At 27.9% G+C, this 20,374-nt stretch overlaps 1 protein-coding gene across 1 annotated transcript in view; it reads right to left on the bottom strand.

The window, feature by feature from the left end:
• Window positions 1-20,374, bottom strand: part of LOC107449960 (neuroglian) — a 40,593-nt gene that overhangs the window by 6,515 nt on the left and 13,704 nt on the right. The window contains exons 6-19 of the mRNA XM_016065653.3: window positions 20,162-20,261; window positions 18,667-18,854; window positions 17,916-18,047; window positions 15,218-15,367; window positions 14,130-14,281; window positions 13,048-13,168; window positions 11,769-12,050; window positions 11,117-11,304; window positions 10,506-10,685; window positions 8,858-9,095; window positions 5,653-5,771; window positions 3,553-3,739; window positions 2,087-2,209; window positions 246-434 (exon numbers count right to left, since the gene is read on the bottom strand). Of these exons, the coding sequence (XP_015921139.1) occupies window positions 246-434; window positions 2,087-2,209; window positions 3,553-3,739; window positions 5,653-5,771; window positions 8,858-9,095; window positions 10,506-10,685; window positions 11,117-11,304; window positions 11,769-12,050; window positions 13,048-13,168; window positions 14,130-14,281; window positions 15,218-15,367; window positions 17,916-18,047; window positions 18,667-18,854; window positions 20,162-20,261 (2,349 nt within the window). The remainder of the gene's footprint in view (window positions 1-245; window positions 435-2,086; window positions 2,210-3,552; window positions 3,740-5,652; window positions 5,772-8,857; window positions 9,096-10,505; window positions 10,686-11,116; window positions 11,305-11,768; window positions 12,051-13,047; window positions 13,169-14,129; window positions 14,282-15,217; window positions 15,368-17,915; window positions 18,048-18,666; window positions 18,855-20,161; window positions 20,262-20,374) is intronic.

Below are 20,374 nucleotides of genomic sequence, written 5' to 3'. Positions count from 1 at the left end.
TCAAAGAGTTTTTTTTTGCTTTGTCAACACAGCATTTTTGTTATTATTAAAAGTATCTTGTAGAAAGATATTAGTCCCAGAGAGTTTTGTCGCAGATAGCTCCAAAAAATTCTGCAACAGGACCTTGTTAGAGGAATGGGAAATATTATTAAAACTGAGTTGACTGATAATTTTAAAAATTAAGAATAAATTTTTAAAATATCTTTACAAAATAAAAGTATAATATTGATTTATATAATACTTACGGCGAGCTACATTGTCCTTAGTCTCTACTTCAATATACATTTTTTCACCCTCTCCAACTTTAGTCGTAGCATAGATATCAATTCGATACTTCGTCTTTGGCTTTAAGTTAGCAAGCTTTTCTCTAGTCTCGCTTGGATCTGTTATTTGAGGTTTTCTTTCTTTTATCTCGCCCAATTCAGTTCCACTAACTGAAATTGAAAAAATAAATAAATAAAAAATTAATGCATTTATAAATGTACGCAATTTTGAAATCCATATTGAATACAATTTTTTTATTTTAAAAAATTCAAAATGGACATAAGATTAAAAAGCAAAAATTGAGCAAGAAAATGCTAGAAATATAGAGAAAAAAAGGAAATACCAAAGGACACAACTAAATAAATAAATAAAAATAAATTGAAAAGAAGTGCAACATTGTTAAGAAAAGCTTTGGTTGCTTGAGATATCTGTTTTTAACGTAGACAAAAACTAAACATTAGTAAAGGTTGTTAATTTCTCATTTTTATTAGAAAAAAAATTTCTAAACTTTTAATAGTGGAATAATTGAAGAACATTATATAATAATTGTAGAACATAATTTAGAATTTTTGAAAACCAGAACTTTTTTTCCCCTCATATATCTGCATATTGCCAAACAAAGTTAAAGAACTTTAAGCAAACATTAGTGTAAAAGTTTTTAAAAAAATGATTTTCTGTTTCTCTTTACAGTAATATTGTTTCTCCTTAAAAACAATCTGAAGATGCTCTAATAAATCTGCAGAGCTTGCTGCCGTGCTAGAAGATTTCTGCAACCAGGTTGATTAGTAAGGCTGAGAAAATACCAGTCAGTTCAAGAATTGTTTCCGATTCTGTCAACAATTACAACTTTACTACTTCACAGCTTTATTATTTAATAAGCAGGTCATTTACCGTTACGGTGATAATAACCCCACTTACAACAAGAACAAACACATTAAGCAAAAATTGGCAACTAAGCTTTATTATCCTCGCATTTTGTAAATCTAGTTTACTTAGTATTGCTATTTTAAAGAAAAAATCTACTTTTTAAAATTGGAAATTTTTTTTATTTTCCATCTCAGACTTTGAATTGCTAAAAACAATTGTTAAAAGCATAGCTGCCAACATAGATAGGGAAAAGTTCAGTAGATTCTATGAAACATAAATTTCATGATAATTATTACAAAATGTACTAAATATTTTACACCTAGGAAATTTTCTGGATTTTTATAGTCATCAAAATAGAAAAACTCATATTTTTTATAGTAATTAATAGATATTTAATTCATCATTAGTTAAAATATTTTTTTAATCAAGTAAAAAATGGAGTTCCGAAAAAAATAAACTGAACATTTTAGAGCAAAAATATTTATAAACTGATTTCTATAATTGAGGCTTTATATATAGTAGTATATATTAATAATATTTATTAATAATTAACTTAACCATTATACATTAATAATATTTATATAAAAATTTCAATTTTAACAGGGAATTTTTTTAGGAAACTTACTCATTTTTAGGGTAATTCCTAAAATGCACAAAAACCAGAATTTTTAACAGTAGACTAGGAGAAACTGGCAAAATCTAGTAGTCTACTGGAAAATCCAGTAAAGTTAGCAGCTATGTTAAAATTATTGTAAATTCAAAATATTTGAATTAACAATTAAATTTTAACAGAAAATTCAAGAGTAATTTATATTTTTTCTAACACTCTGACATTTTTAAATTACGATAAACTATAAATAGTTCAGTGTGTATGCATAAAAAATCTTGAAAATTTTAAATAAATTTATTTCAATAAAAGTAACGGAATTAAAACCTTCAATATATAGAAACAAACCTTCACGATAATATATATTGTAACCAGTGAGAATGCCGTTTGGTTCTGCAGGCCTCTTCCAGATGAGATATAATGCGTTGGCTCCCAAAGGAAATGCATCGAAATAAGCAACAGGTCCAGGTGCTGCAAAAGAATTAATGCAGGGAATTAATAACAAAGCTTATGCTAAATCTGAATTTTTTTTCAAGCTCAATACATCAGATAAGATATCATTTTTAAAAATGCATGTAGATGAAATTTTAGTTTAGTATTAATAAAAGTATTTGATAGATGCAATATTAAGTTTAAAAAAAAATATGATTCAATACTCTTCAATTTTAAGTTGATTAAATATTGGAGTATTAAGATATTAAATTATTTTTTAATAGTTGATTTATCGAGAAAAACTAATTGAACAATACTCCAGCAAATTATATGCCATTTGCATGCTTATTTTTATTAAGCATAAATGAGCACTACTAAGCACTATGTTANTTAAAAAAAAATATGATTCAATACTCTTCAATTTTAAGTTGATTAAATATTGGAGTATTAAGATATTAAATTATTTTTTAATAGTTGATTTATCGAGAAAAACTAATTGAACAATACTCCAGCAAATTATATGCCATTTGCATCCTTATTTTTATCAAGCATAAATAAGCACTATTAAGCACTATGTTAAATTAAAGCTGACAAGAAAAAATGGAGAGATACTTGTTAAAAAAAATAATGACACCATAATGTTTTTGTGTGTGTAACATGAAAGTACCAATTAATAGATTACTAGTTTGTGAAAAGTTTACTTTTGAATGCATTTACTGAATGGTTTCACCAATCTTCTATCTATGACCGTCAGGTTTTTAATGCTCATCCGGACGCTTTGCTAACTATTTAGTCAAGTCTCTTGTCCTGCGGTGTACTTTTTTCTCTTTTAAGGTTTCCTGCAGGCATCCAGGGTGAAGGCCTCGTTAAATGCCATAAGAATGGTAGCCGTCAACCAAGAATACTGACATTCCGGTTTTACCAAACTAAGCTTGGGTCTTGTGAAATGGAAAGGGTCTGGTTGCTGAAATGGTTAATCATTTTTGGAGGTACATACTTTGTGTTTTGCATTTCGAAAATTTTGCAAAATAATTTTTAATTACTATACCAGTATTCGTTTATGCTTTACACTAAGTTTTTGGGCTCTATCATGTTAAGAAGCCAATAAATGTCAAATGTTTAATGAGTTTGTCTTATTTCAGCCTATTTGCTTAAAATATTCTTTTATTTTTGTTGTTTATTTTTTAATTATAATTTTCAATGAAAATTAATAGTCTTTATGAAAGCTGCCTAAGTTAAAAATACAAAACAGTCTCATGTAAGTTTAATATCATAAAAATTTATTACACTAAATGTGTAATTTAAAAAATTTATTACACTAAATGTAAATGTATTACACCAAATGTATTAGAAAATCAAACCCAAAATGAAGACAAACTTACTTCCTTCTGGAGTTATAAAATCAATGACATCAGAAGGTGGTCCATTATACATGTCATTGAATGCTAACACTCTCACTAAATTACGTGAGAAGGGACGAAATATGGTCACTAATGATTGTGTGACATTAGCTTTAACAACCTGTTCACGAAGTCGTTCTTCTCCTTCATCAATAGTCCATGTTTGGATCTACAAAAACAACAACAACTTAAATCTAAAATAAATGTAATCTATTGTATTTATCAGGTGAAAAAAATATTTCAAAATATTTTCATCGTTATATTTGATTCAGTGTGAAAAGAATAAAAAGTTTGAAATACCTAACAACTCAAATCATCAAAAAAATAAATAAATAAAAAGGGGTGTGAAACTATTTCGAAAAAAGGAAACCTTATTTGCAAACATATTTTTTTCTCCTTTTTACTATATGCATACATTGACAGTCCAACTTAATAAAGTTTAGAAATTCATTAAGTTTACAAGTTCATGAAATTGAAAATTTCGCCAAAAAGAAAAAATCTCATGTCTAAAAACAGCAGAAAATACAAGTTGACTCAAAATAATGCAACATAGAAAAGTCTTAGAAAAATAGCAAATTATAGCACACTGAATTTAAAATTCTGATAATATCAAATTCTAAAATGCACTGAAATTTCACACATATGTTTTTATTGTATGTACACAAACAATTTGTTTTTCAAGCCAGAAGTAACAACATTTTACTCATCCTAATAAAGCATTTTAAATCAGTTACTTCAGAAATGTACCCAAAAGACTAAGACTACTACTCAGTTTACTAAAGTTTACTTCCTGAAAATATGTGCAAATATTTAACTGAATGAAAAGTAATTACAATTGATGTTAAAGTGAAAATATTTCAAAGTTTGAACAGAAAGAAAATGTAATATAGTATTTGCAGTTATGTTAATAAAAAAATTTAAATTGCAAAAAAGAAATGCTTTTTTTATTATTATACTTTAAAAATTTTAAAGATTTGAATATTTTTTGGGAGTCAATTCCTCCCAAATTCAGGATTCTTTCAGTAGACTTGGAAGCATGGTGTTCACAATGAATGATTAGCACACAAAAACAAAAAAACACACTAGGGCATCTGCCCTTAGAAGTGGTCACAAATTGTGGAAAATATACGAGGACAAACAAAAGGCATTCTATTTCCACTTCTTGAAAGATACTTTCTTTTGTAGCAACAAAATGAGTAACATAAAGACTGTGCACATCTAACAATCTTGTTCAATGCAGAATGGCTAACAAAGACTTGTAAGCACCTATGTACTAGGATATCACTAGTGCCATTATTCAAATGCTTTTGTAACTAGCCATATTCTAAAGAAGAAATTTTATTTTGATTGGATATTTCTTGCAAAAATGATCTAAAATGATATCTTAGTACATAAAAATTCAATTATCAGTTCAAAAGCAATAAAGATGTTCCATCGCAGTTAAGAGGACGTCATACCTTGGTAGAAAATTTTCGTTGCAAATTATCATTATTACTCATTTAAAATTTAAAAGAAAGAAAAAGTAAGTTCAGGCAACCTAGAGTTGAAAATGAAGTTTCAATTGCTGAAAAAAATACTTCAAAAGATCAAAATGCAAACAAATTATTAGAAGAGAACTTCTTTGTTGCATAATTCTAAGTTTATTTTCATTTGTATATTTTAAAAATTTTCTTTTCAGTATTAGAAATTTTATGGCTTACTCTAGGATTGTCTGAACTCACTTTTTCTACACTTTAAATTAGCAATGAAGGAGAAAGAATTTGTCACGAAAATTATCTTCCATGGTATGGCGTCCTCTTAAGAAGACATTGTCATTTGAGTGTTGCCTATTTCATAAAACATGTTCATTTTAGAACAGAAGCAAGACGAAACAGATTTAGGAAGATTTTAGGAGAACTGTTTATTTTGGTATAACTTGAAGCAACGCCAGAATTAAGCTAAACAGAAATAAGCAGCAAGTGGTACAAGAGTACCTATGTTGGTGCAAGTAGAGTAGGTTAGAAGAAGCAATCATTATAACTGATTTAGAATGGGGTTAACTCAAAATTAACTTAATTTTAGGGTGGGAATAGAAATAGTTACCTTGTAGCCTCTGAAATGTCCTCTGACTGATTCTGGTGAGACAGGGTCCCAGGAGAACATGGCTGATCTGGCATCTTTTACATACATACGATTGAAATTCTTCGGTGCTTCCAGGGGAACTGAAAGAATTTTTTTTACTTTAGATTTTCAACATGTATCTATCATTGAAAAAAAATTATAAAATTTTACATTGGTATTTAAAACAAATAAGACAATCCATTCAAATTTGTCTCAACTGTATGAAGTGGGTAAAGGTTACAAACTGGCTTCATTTGTTAGGTTCATTATTTGTTACTAACATTATGTGCAATGCGCTAAAATATATACAGTGAACTCTCGCTGCTGCGATATCCGATACAACAATAACTCCCTCTATTACGATAATGTTCCGTGGTCCCGCCAAACTTGCATATGGATTAATGTTATCTTCCTCTCAATATAACGATATTCTCTGAAGCAGTAAACCTCTATAAAACGATTTTTTTTTCAAATTTCCACATTATTTTCCATTTTTTTTTTACTGGTTTTCAAATAATGTAAAATGCCTTTCTGCATNTACAATCTTATGTTCTGTATTTATATCCATTGTTTTTAATGCTTAACCGTAATAAACACTTTGCAAATTAATTTTTTCGATAATATATAAATATATTTATAGTTAATGAATATATAACATTAAATTTCAAAAAATCTCATTGCGTCCCAGAATTATGTGGGCCCTCGATATAACAATGTATCCCTCTACAACAATATTCTTATTTGATCCGCAAAATATTGTTGTAGCGAGGTTTTACTGTATATATATATGGACCACCTTAATAATTTTTTATCTGGTGATCAGATTTTCGCTTCTTAGGATGTTAATTTTGCTTTTTGTGTATTTCACTATATCTTCAGAACTTTAAAAGAGAATCGAAAAAATTTCTACCCAAGTATAAAAATTGTTTGTCCAAAGATAGTTTCTGAAAAAAATAAGTTTAAGTAAATATTAATTATTTCATTTAAGAATTATCGCAAAAATTTTGTATTGTAAGGTATAAAATTTTTTCATCATTTTAAGGAATGTAATTTTATTTAGCAAAATACAAAATTCGTTGAATAGTTCATGAGAAATCGAATTTCAAAAAAGTCAGATACTTAAAATTTGATTTCTCAGGAACTTTCCAACCAATTTTGCTCTATAAAAATACATTCTTTAAAATGGTGCAAAAAATAGTATACCTCACAATTCAATTTTTTTCCAACCATTCTTAAAAATACTTACCGTATATTCCGGCGCATAACGTGCACCCATAATTTCTAATAACTTTTTTTAAATTTTAAGATATACTATTCGTATAACGCGCACGAAAATTTGGATTGTACATGTGCAATATTTCGTCTAGTATCAATAGATAACCAGAAAGCCTTTTAGTGTGGGACATGTTTAGGTCCCACCTTACAGATAATACAAAAAAAAATTGTTGAAAGAATGTAACACCGATATGGCAGTTATTCCGGGCGGAATGACACTATTAGTTCAGCCATTGGACGTATGCTTCAACAAACCATTTAAAGCCAATTTAAAAAAACAGTGGAACACTTGGATGTTGGAGGGCGAGAAAACCTTTACGAAAGGAGGACATATGCGTCATGCATGTTTGGAAACTGTGTGCGAATGGATATTAAAAGCATAGGATGAAATTAAGCCTGAGATGGTTAGAAAATCATTCACAAAATGCAGTATTTCAAATAATCTGGTCGGATCAGAAGATGGCTGTTTATTTATGGATGAAGGTAACACTGATGAAGACGAAACAGATTGTGATGACGTGCCTGAAGAAATAACGGAAGACGAATATAATGAACTATTTATGTAATACCGAAAATCAATAAAGTATATAGGTAAAGGTATGTTATTTCTTCAAAATAAAAGTATTTTTCTATAGTATTTAAATTTTTTTAATCTATAATTTTTTACGTTCGGCGTATACCGCGCACCCGTAAATTCCAATGTTATTTTTTGTATTAAAAGTGCGCGTTATACGCCAGAGTATACGGTACTTAAAGTTATTTTTTGCATGGAATTATCTTCGGATAATTGAATTTTATAATTAGGTGCAAAACTTTTTCAGTTAGGTTAAAAGTTCTTGAGATATACACAAAAAGTAAAATTAACATCAAAAGGTTTAAACTTTAGACCGCTCTCCTGACCAAACTATTGGGACATTACCCAGATTGCAACACCCCCTATATTTTGGGAGTTAGAAATCTGAATCCATTTAAATATAGTCATGTTTATTCAGAGGAAGTATATTTTCATGCCTGATTTCATAACTTTAAATATCGTCTGCATTTATTTTTTAGCATATTTGAGGTCACCATCCTTGAACCATTAAAAATGAGTCCCAGAAAGAGAAGATCCGATCATTAGATCAAAAGTTACTCAGGGTGGACCCCCCTTTTTTTTGCACAATGTACATTATGATCATTAAATAAATTTTTCGAAGTAAAAAAAATACTTCATTCTATAAATATGATTTGTAGATTTTTGAAATCATGAGGTCAGAAATTGTTCTTTCAATTCGTAAATCTACAGCACAACAATAATGAAATATAATAATAATGACAATAATGAAACAAGTATTAACTTAAAAGGGAAAAAGCTGTTTATCCTCAATAAATTTAATTTTTTTATGCATAAATTTCCATTATTATATAACTATTTTCAGCAAAAAATTTAAAGCACAAAACACTACAAGAATGAAGTGGTTGATGTAGACTTTCTGTTAATGAACCTATTTCGGGAAATTGTGAAAAATTTAATCATAATTAAGAGATTTTTTGTAAAATAAGGATTTATCTTAGTGCAAAAAACATAAAACTCTATTTTTAATGGAGTTATAATCTTTAAAATTTTGAGTTAAAGAGGTCTCGGACTACACTTTTCAAAGGAAGAATTCTATGAAAGGTCAATTTCGAACCCGAAAATTATTGAGAACGTTACATTTTACGATAAAAGCTTACAAGTTTTTATAGTAAAATAATTTTTGAAGGTTCATTTTTACTTTAAAAAGATTTGCGAAGTATCGGCTAATGGACCAAAATTACTACACCCCTGATTTGCGTCCTGCTTTTCAGAATTTCTGACGTAGTTTGACTTTTTCTCATACCTTGTTATTGTTTTGAAAACAAGCTTTTCACTAGTACTATGAAAGGGAGTTACCATCTTCTCCAGAATAACCAATAACTTCCGTTGCAGCCGTGTGCGCTTGCCCTTTGCTATTGTGAGCTTCTACTTTGATGCGATAGGGCTTGAACGTTGGCTGCGTGGGGATGATGTAGCTATTCTGTTCCCAATCTGGGATCTCTACAGATTGCCACTGGGCGTTGGGTATGTCTTCACGTTTCCAAAATACTTTATAGAAGAAGCCTGGGGCATTCTGTTCAATCATTGGCATTTTCTAGATTGGGCAAAAACACCAGAATTAGTTTGTTTAATTATAATGTAATGCATAGTAAATCAATCCACATACAAAAGTCATGCTTGCTATTCTCAGGGATAATAGCCCTAACCTTAAATGAAATATTTTTTTAAAAAAATAGTACTTAAATAAATTATATAAAAATGTAATAAATTAACATCTATCCTTTTCAAATCTTGAAATTAAATCTGGCATTTTTAACCCTTGGAGCACAAGTTGTGACTTTTTCGAAACTTTCAGTTGCAAGTTTTCCTGCATCAAAAATCTGGTTTTTGCTATGTTTAATGGGAAAGTAGTAAATGGCAAGAAATTTTAGCTATTTTCACTTAACGCTTAGAGGATTAATAATACTCAAATACTGCCATATTGTCCAAGCATTTAAAAAAAAAAAATTTCTTAAAAAAAAATAGAAGAGGAGAATTAACTATAAGAATAAGAAAAATCATTTTGAAAAAATTCATACCCAGAAACAGCATATTTAAAAAATCTGTGTAGATATACTGATAGAAAAGAAATGACAATAGTAGTACAAAAAATAATAATAATAATAATAATATAATGTTTTATATGACAGCAATAACACAGCCTTGTACCTGAATGCTTAATAAGGTCATTTTAAAAAATAAGACGAATGTATGATGAGGCACTAAGTGATAACTTAAAATATCAATATTATTATCATAAATTTATATTTATTTTTATTCATAATCGAACTAAAAATAATTTTTAACATAATTTTATTGTATTTCGCTTATTATATTCCTTGTGAGTAACATTACACAAAAGCTTTCCGCTTGGAGGGCTAATAATAATGAAATACTGCCAGATCGTCAATGCATAAAAAAAATAAAAAATACATTTTTTCCTTTAAAAAAAAGGGAAAATTAACTATAGAAGAATAAGAAAAAGCAGTTTTAAAAAATTCATACTCAGAAACAATATATTTATAAAATCTGAGTAGATACAATGTGAAGAAAAAGAGATGATAATATTAAAAAAAAATGAAACAATATAATGTTTCATGTGACAGCAATAACACAGCTTTTTACCTGAATCTTTAAAAAGACCACTTTAAAAAATAAGTTGATTGAACTTAAAATTTCCATGTTAAATCATAAATTTATATTTACTTTTTATTTATAACAGAACTAAAAAAAATTTTTAAAGTAATTTTATTGTATTTCCTTTCTTATAGCCTTTGTGAGTAACAATACACAAAAGCCGCTAACTTTAAAATTAACTGAGCAATTTCGTACCAGTTTACGATCGTTGTAATGCGATCTTAAGTTAAGTGTTTAATAAAGTCATATGACAATATCAGAATATGAATTGTACCAATAATAAGCTGTTAATTGCCATATTGCTTGATAAAAAGTGATTTTTACTCACTGTCCACTGGATGACTAGATTATCTTTCTGTGTTCCTTTGCCAATAACATTATCTGGATTCTTATAGGGAACATCTTCTGGTGTTTCACAAACACTGGAATGACCACTGGGTTCACTGGGCCCTATCTTGTTTCTTGCAATGACTCGAAAAGTATAATTTGCCCAAGGTGTCATAGAAACCTTAAGAAACAAAATAATATTCATATAAATACACAACTACCATATTTTAGAACAAAAATTAAAGAAATTTCAATATAAAAATAGTTTCTTTGGGGGGAAACAAGAGACTTATCAATATTTTTAAATACATAAATGATGCATAAACAATTGAAAAATGAATTTTCAATTATAACTGTTACTTGCTTTGATTTAAAAGGTAAAAGTTAACACCAATTGTTAACAGTTAGTAATAAGAACACACACACTCATAAAAACACACATTATACAACACACACACTCATAAAAACACACATTAGACAACACACACACTCTTAAAAATGTTTTGCTGTAATACTGAGAAGGAGAAAAAAAAAAGGAGAAAAATCATTTCAAGAGTTTTTTTTTCCTCCTGCTAAAAAAATAATTCATAAAGATCTAGTGAGTATACTTACTTTAAAACGAGTATCTGGGGCAGGAATATTAACAAAAGCATCTTCCCATGTGTCAGGTGTGAAGCTAGTATTATACTGGATAGTGTAACTTTGGATGGGGGCTCTGCGATCACCATTGGGTTGCCACTCCACCAGGGCAGTTAAACCTTCACATTGAACTCGCACTATCTTCGGTGGATTAGGTGTGTCTAAAATAAAGCAATATTAGAACCCATTGTATTAGGTACGTCTAAATGAATGCAGTATCAGACTATGAATGAATTAGAAAAAAATAATCTAAATTGAGATAAATGTCAGAACGAACAAATCTATCAATCAGGGGAAAATAGGACACAAAGTGAAAAACCCTATGTGCAAAAACTCGATAACAAGATATAAATTTATATACTATTCATATTTAATATCATGTTTTGAATTTTATATACTATTTATATTTAAATAATTTTTTGAAGATTTATAATTAAATTACCTACCAATAAAACTATTGTAGAACTAATAAACCTACCAATAACACTATTGCAGAAACTAATTTAATACAAAACTTAGTTCTTACAAGAATTGCGACACTGGATTTTAAAATCACATGAATATGAATTGCGATATTGGACTTTTAAAAAGCAAAAAAACAAAGGAAAAGAAGATAATAATATACCTTGAACAGTCAAAGTAGCTGTAGCTTCATCTTGATCCAGTTCTGATTTCGCAACACAAGTATAAACTCCAGAATCAGACTCAACAGTTTTTGTGATAGTAAGTGAATTGTCAGCAGATTGAACAATGCGTGTGTCCAAATCAGAATTGATAGGCTGTCCATTGAAAAGCCACACAATGTTCAACTGCAGGCTGGGATCTGCGTCAGCATCACAACGGAAAGTAGCAGATTTACTTGCCGCAACTTCAAAGTTTTCTGGTGGAACGTTTATTTTTGTTTTTTCTAAGAAATAATTTATAATAAGAAAATATATTAGCATAAGATATATAGGTTGAACAGTACCATAATTCAAATTATACATTGAATTATCAGTTTTTCAAGGGAGATTGTATCAAGATTTTCTATAAATATTTATTTACTCTTATTCTATAAATACTTATTACTCTTTTTCTATAAACACTTATTAACTCTTTATAGAAATCTTTAAAACCGAGCATAATAAAGTCTCACACATCAACATTGTTTCAAACACAAATGGCAAGTTGAAATCGATAATTGCTAATATGCTGATATATTTTTACAATAAATTTTCAAACTTAAAATTTCACTTTAAGTCACATAGCTCATTTTATTATAGCTCATTACACACTAAAAGTCAAAATGAAAATTTTATATTCATTTTAAACTTTAATATATTTTCTTATTCAAAATATGACATTTTTAATTACTTTGTTCATAAATTTTGACTATAACTAAACAACTAATTTGTTGATGAATCCTAAGTTCGCTTGTATGGAAATTCTGTAATAATTTAATATTGTTAATTAGATTCAAATTATTTTAATTAAACTATACAACTAAATCAATTAAAAAATTTTGAAAAAACTACTTTTCATCTACTTACTAGATTTGATTTCCTCTTCTAAAATTAGTAAATAAGTATAGGACCCTTAATTCCCCTTAATAAATTTCATGACACAAAAGTTTAGTTTTTTCTTCCTCATAACATTATTTAAGAGATTAAAAAATACTGAAACTCCGAATTGGGTAGAATGTATCAAATAAAATACTTCAATGACTTTTGTTAAATTTGTGGATGATTCCCACCATGTTTTTAACGTATTAAAATTTTCCTAACTTCAGAATTGTAAATAAGTCTTAAAATGGAAATCTGACATTAAAATATTAAATTCCATAGATTTGCAAATAAATATACCGTCTGCATATTTAGGAGCTGCAAACGGACAGATAGTTATGTTTTGAGTAATAAGAAATTTACTTTTAACTTCTAAACGTCCTGAAGCTGCATCGGTACCAAATTTATTGGTAGCCAAACAGTTGTATTCCCCTTCATCTTGAGGTCGGACATCAGTTATTTCTAAATCCCCATTTTGTTGAACCTATTTAACAAAACAAAACAAAAAAAATCGTTAAATTAAAGCACCTTTTTTTGAAATCTAAAATATTTAAACACTCAAGTTATACTTCAATAATAGGAATATAGGAAAAGAAATTTAAAATACACATTTAAATTTTTTTTATTTTGGTATATAAAAAAAACATTACAAAAATGATGATAAATATTAAAATTTTTTAAATTTTATTTCAACAAAATAAACAAACAACTTAACAACTATTATTATAACATAACAACTCCTGTTTAGTGAGCTAATTTCACTTTTTTTTTATTATGAAAAAGCAAAACATGCCACAAGGAGGGGAAAAAAAAGACTTGTAGCGAGTGATCAAAAAGAAACTGGATGATTAGAGAATATCAAAAAAATACATAAGTTCTTCTAATTTTTATTTTTTAGAACTTCCAATATCTAGGATGATTGCAAAACTATTTTAGACACTATTTCTACCTATTTACACTAGAAATAATTAATAAGTTTGATCTCAGAACTTGTTAATTGCCTCAGTAGCTCAATAATTGTGTGTCTCAGTAGCTCAATAATTCTAGCCAAAGTTATTAAGGAATTTTTTTTTCTCTCTTTCGCTTTCTCAAAGGCTACCTAAAGTTGCGTTTTTCACTAACAAATTTGTTTAAAAAAATAGTTATCACATGTGAATGAGAGCTTAGGAAGTAGAAAAGGAGGTTGATAAGGACGGTATAAATGTTTTGGTAAAAAAATTTCGCTTGAGTAACGAAATTTAAATGAACAGAAGTCAGAGAAAATTTTATCGGAACATAAATTATTGATTCGAGGGTTTCGGCAAACCAATGGTCTTGAGATTCGCAGAATTCCGCGAATTAGTGGAAAAATCATGTGCCTGATTATATCAAAACAAGGCTAAACCTTATAAAAAAAACTTTAAACCTAATACACTAATTATACAAAAAAGTAACAAAATGCTTACTTGAAATCTATCTCCTTTTAAATCTTGTTTGCCCTTCTGCCATTTAATCACAGGATTTGGAGCGCCAAAAACTCTGCATCGCAAAATCACCATCGAGGAAACAACTGCACTTGTGACGAGTTCAGGTCGCTCAGTAATGGTAGGAGGCAAAGCTAAGGAAAAAAAGGTTTTAATCGTTTTCACTAAATTTTCTTTATTTTTCAAACTTAGTCATTTTCAAAAAATTAAATGATAGGTAATATAAAAAATAATACTAGCGAGTTAGTTTTGGTAAGTAGGTTTAAAAATAATGAAAATTGCTAATATTTATTTCGAAAATTAAAATCTTATAACATAAATATTCAGCTCAGGAACATACATTTTAAAATAAAAAAATTTTTTAATTAAAAATATAATGTACAAATATTCAATGCTTTAAAATTCATTTTCATTTTAAAATTATTCTATATAATTAAGATAGCTGTCAACATGGGTAGGAAAAATTCCAGTAGATTTTACGAAATAACATAAATTTCATGATAATTGTTACATAATGTACGAAATATTTTACACATAGGGGATTTTTAAAGTCATCAAAATAGAAAAACTGCAATATTTTTCAGATATGATTGACATTAAACATACTTGAAATGTTATGTATTATGTTAACTCACAATTTCGAATATTAATAAGCATTTAATTCATAAAAGATAATTAAAAGATTTTTTAAATTAATTTATAAAGAGAGTTCTAAATGAAAACAAACATATTACAACAAAAAAAGTTTTAAACTGATTTCTATACATGACAATTGCTTCATTATGTATTAGTAATACTTATTTAAATATTCAAGCAAGCAATAATATGTACAAAAATTCTATTTCAATAGGAATTTTTTCAGGAAACTTAACTCAATTTTAGGGAATTTTCTAAAATGTACAAAAACTAAGAGAATCTTAATTAAACCAGGAGAAACTGGCAAAATCCAGTAGTCCAGAAAAGTTAGCAGCTATGAATTAACTTTTACAACAAAGAGAAAATCAGTATTTTATGGTGCATATAAATACAAATTAATGTAATTAAAAAGTAGAGTAAGACATAGAACATACCAAGAACATTAAGGTAAAAATCCCTAAAAGCATAGCCATGGTTGTTAGATGCATTGCACTGAAATACAGCTGTGTCAGTTTTTCTAAGCCCCTCAATTGTAAGAACATTAGCACTAGAATCTAGTCGCCTCCTAGGATTGCTTTTGGCTTCTGCAGAAAAAAAAAAACAATATTTTTCGAATGACAAACATCAAATAAATCAGATTGAATCAGAATAAAATTATTGGAAGTGAACTAAAGAAAAAATAACAGGGGTAATTGTGACACAAAGTGAAAAACCCTGAAAATTTTATGTGCGAAAAATCGATATCAATCTATATACCATACATGTTTCATATTTAACATAATTTTTTTTAACTCACATTTATAATTAAATTACATACTAATGAAAAATATCTCACCTTTATAGTAACAAGTTCTAGAAAAAACTTACTTCTTACAGGAATCGCAACATTGGATTTAAAAATCTCGTGAATAAGAATTGCAACATTGAATTTTAAAATCGTTGAATATGAATCACGATATTGGATTGCGGTAATACGAATCGCAATGCGTAGATTTTAAATCTTTCATAATGTTGGATAAATAAATGCTAAAAGGGCTTTTCCCATATTGATTGTATATTAAAATAAAAAAAGTAAAGTTTCAATCTTCGTCAGTCCTCATCTTCGTCAACGATCTCATGCATTCAACTTAAGTTTGTAACGTCATGGTCTACAAGGCTCAGCTGGTTTCTTTTCATTTGTTATTGGCCATTCATATGTGGACCATGATGTCATCCCTTATCTGCTAAATAGGAGTATTTAAGCAGCTGTTGAAGCAGATTATTTCGTTTTCTTTCCTTTCGTTGCTCATTTGTCACTGTTTGTGAAAGTACGTTACATTTGTCTACCAGTTTAATATGCTCTTAAAATAGATCGTTTACAATGGAAACTTTGTATTTTATTTGCATAGTTGATGTACGGATACAATATTGTTCTTGCGACACTCTCTGTTGACAAAAATGACAAACGTGTGAATACAAATCGCAATATTGGATTGTAAAAACTTGTAAATATGAATCGCAAATTGGGTTTTTAAATCATATGAATAAGGAATCGCAATGAACGATTTTTAAATTGCAAAAATTTGAATTGCAACACACAACTTTTTTTTAAATCAGGTAAATACAAAAATCTATGTTTGATATTAAAATCGCATGAATAAGAATCAAAATATTAGTCATTTCCCGCACAGTTGCAAATATTCAAAATGGCGAAGATTCGCCAAACCAAAAGAATCAAATTGGTATAAAGAATCACGTGTGTATACATCTTGTTAACGGGAATTTACAAAAGTTTCAACATTACAACAGATTATAAGATTTTTATTTGCGGAACTCCGATATTCGCAGAAAACTCTCATGCCCTGCTTCTAGTTTTTAAAGCCAGATAACCAATATGAAAAACCCAGAATTCAGGGATACGCCCAGAATACAATTATCTCTGAAATAATTTAAAAGTTATAGTAGAAAAAATATACATACATTATTGAATGATCAAAAATACTTAATATGTTTACAAAACAAATTATTATATTTTTATAAATAAAAATTTATAGAATAACAAGGTGCTAATTTGAAAGTAATATCTTATGACTTAATGAAGAAGCTTTTTTTAGTAAATATCTCAATTGAAAAGATAATTTTTAATAATAATTTATTTTTTACTAAATCATGTTAAAAATAAAGTGGCTGATGCCTATTAATGCCCGTTCTGAGAACATTCAATTTTATAAAAATGTTGATTTTACAAACTGGAATATCTAAACTTAGGGGGGGGGGGATATGAAAATATTTAAATGTCTTTAGAAAATATGCTTTAAAGTTATACAAATACACAAAAACCTAAATTGGTTTTTATTTAATTTTGAAGGAATTTACATTTGACATTTCAATTAAACATGAATTGCTTTTTTAATTTACAGAACGGTTTTATAATATTAGCATATTTGTTAGATTAGCAAAATTTAAAATTAAAGATTCAACATGCTGTAAGAGTTTATCCAAGTTTTTTAAACTTCCAATATTTCCTTTTCTCTGTTGTAAATTACATTTTAAAATATCAAGTGCTTTTCTGACTTCTGTTGAAGATGGATTAACTTTATCAAATGAGTGACGATCTTTGACATTGAATGATGATAGGCATTCTATAACTTTTTTTTAAAAAAACTTCATAAACAGTTTTCTTTCCCTGTTTTATATTTATTATCTCTCACCTTTCAATTTCCTAAGAAAATTGAGAAAAAAATGTTTCATTTTTTAAATATATGATCTACAAACATTTGATTTTACAACACAGCAGTCAAGATTTATTACAGGATGGTTTTTAGCCTCTTTCAATATTGTAACAATTGCCAGTCTTCTTACAGATTTAATTTTTAAAAAAATGACTGATTTTATAATTAATCCAGTGTTTATTTCATTTTTTTTTAAGTGGTCATCATTATATGCATAAAAAATTTTGGAAAACATCAAAACTACATATTTTGACAGGACAAAAATACAAAATTTTAAATAAGTCAGTAGAATAGTTCTTAAACAACAACTAAAAAATAAAACTTTTTACTGGTAAAAATATTTAGAGAGGGTTAATACACATGCCCTAAATCAGAAATAATAGACTAATCTTCACAATTGTAAAATGTTTATAAAAATTACCCTTTAGAGGTACGCCATTCATAAACCAGTTGACCTCAGGTGCTGGTACCCCACCAGCCACACATTCAAAGGTAACATCTTCACCTTCAGCACCATTTGTATTATTGGGTGAATTAATCCAATAAGGGGCAGCTAAAATAAATAAATTATATCAACTAATACTGCTGAAAAGTACTTTTTAGTTTCAATGGGCATGGACCAATGCAATTATGTAGTAACAGATGCATATCATGTTATACCAATTCAAAAATACAACTTCATGTTTTAAACTTATCACTATAATTCAAATAAATGCTTATGAACAAGTATCATCAACAATATCAAAAAACAAATTTTCTTTTCTTTGGCACAGAAAATGTTTAATAAATTTAAAACTAGAAAATATATAAAATGATGAGAGCAGTTATGTTGTGATAAAAGTGATATTGATGAAAACACAGGGTTGCCACTGGAATCTGGAAAAAAAATTCCCAGTGTTTTCCCTGTATATATAATACACAAGATATTAGAAGGAAACATAATTACAGTGCTCTTGTACGAGCTATATTGGGCTAACTATACAGATTTTAATTGCTGGAAAATCAAAAAATAATCAAAAAATAAAATAGAAAAAAAATGGGAGAGAATGATAATTGACAAAATTGCCAATAGGCCAAAGAAGATGATGACTAGTGTTAGAAAATTTAAAACTGTACATAAAAAATAGTGTATACTCATAATAACATATAACAATATACTCATTATAACATACATTGAACAGTAACTGCCATTGAGGATGAAAGAGGAGTGCCAACTCCATTACTTGCAGTGCACTCGTAAGTGCCTTCATCTTGAAAATCAGTTTTTTTTATTTTTAGAGTTTTCCCAAAATGATCATAAACAACACGGTCGCGTGGAAGACTACGTCCTTTTTTAGTCCAAACAATTTCTGGAACAGGGCTAAAAAGGAAGATTTTATTTAAAACCACAATGTGCATACGATTCCAAAATATTCAAATATATTATATATTCAAATGATCGATTGAATGTGAGAAAAGCAATTACAATTACGTACTGTTTATAATAAAGGCTCTCAAAAAAAAAATTTAAAAATGTGACTTGTTTTGATATATTCACTCAATAATAAGAATTGATATACCTCATAGCAAAAAATAATTCAACATATAAAACTTAATGCATATTCAGCAAACTAATTCAAAAATAAAAAATTAGAATAAATAAAGACAAAATTTTCCTTAATTTTTTTGGAATTTTTATGCTTTAACAAATTAACAAAGAATGTTATTCAGAAATTTTTAAAACTTACTTAGTAAGTATCTAAAAATTATTTAGAATAACTTTGTCACTAAAATATCTAATTAATTTTGAAATTTAACAATTATTAGGCCTCCAGACTCTTAATTTTCAATACATTAATCCAGCGAAACATATATTTTTTGGTGCACAAGTCAAATTTAAATCCAAATTGAAATGTAAGTAAGCTTGTCTTCCTTTTCTTTTCCAGCTTTACTGCTCTTGGAAGGCTTTGAATTTCTCTACAATAAATTTAAATGTCACTCTCTCTCTCCAGTGTTTTTTTTTTTTTTTCTTCCTTAACCTGATCTAGCCATCTTAGCTGTGGCCTACCTCTTTTCCGTTCATTCTTCATCCACTGTATTCTTTTAGCTTTGATAAATCTTATATTTTGTCAATTTTTTTTACACCCGTTATTTTCATTAAATGGCTCCATAAATTATTCTATGTTTAAAATTTTTTCATATTTTTGTTGGGTAAAACTCAGATTTCAAATCCATATGTTACAATTGCATTCTTAAGGTTTTATATGATATTCACCAGTTAAATATTTGAACTCAAATATTTAATTTTTCTTGAAGCATATTAAATGATTTATAGCTTAAAAAAATTACTGAGTATGTAAGATGGATAAAAAATTAAGAAAAGTATAGCAATTATTACACAATCAAAACTTCTATTTAACAAAAACAAAACTTCTCAGAACATCTCATAAAAGCTTAGAGTTGGTATTATTGATTTTAAAAATCTAAAAACCTCTCAACTCCAGCTTTAATTTAATAGTAATAGTCAATTTATACTTCGAATCAACCTATTTATAGGAAAATACTGCAATAGTTATTACAAGAGAAAAATCTCACAGAATAAATCAAAACAAAATATACAGATTTTAAAAAATTCTTTAACAGAAATAAAATTATTAGACAAATAAGTTGTAAATGAAAGATACATACGTTCCTCCAAATATACATCTAAGTTCCAATGTCTGGCCCCTCAATGCAACAATATTTGGAGGAGGAACATACATCTGAGTAGGAGGTCTGGTTTCTGGAACTGAAGTGAAGGAAAAAAGTCAGCAACAATCCTTAAGAGCATACAGCGGAAGAATATTTTTGATGCAAATTCTCTTTTTCCTTCATTTATAATTTAAAATTTAAAGTGTAGAA

Source organism: Parasteatoda tepidariorum, chromosome 3 (genome assembly GCF_043381705.1).
Source record: "Parasteatoda tepidariorum isolate YZ-2023 chromosome 3, CAS_Ptep_4.0, whole genome shotgun sequence".
NCBI lineage: Eukaryota > Metazoa > Arthropoda > Arachnida > Araneae > Theridiidae > Parasteatoda > Parasteatoda tepidariorum.
This window is presented reverse-complemented; position numbering and strand designations above follow the sequence as displayed.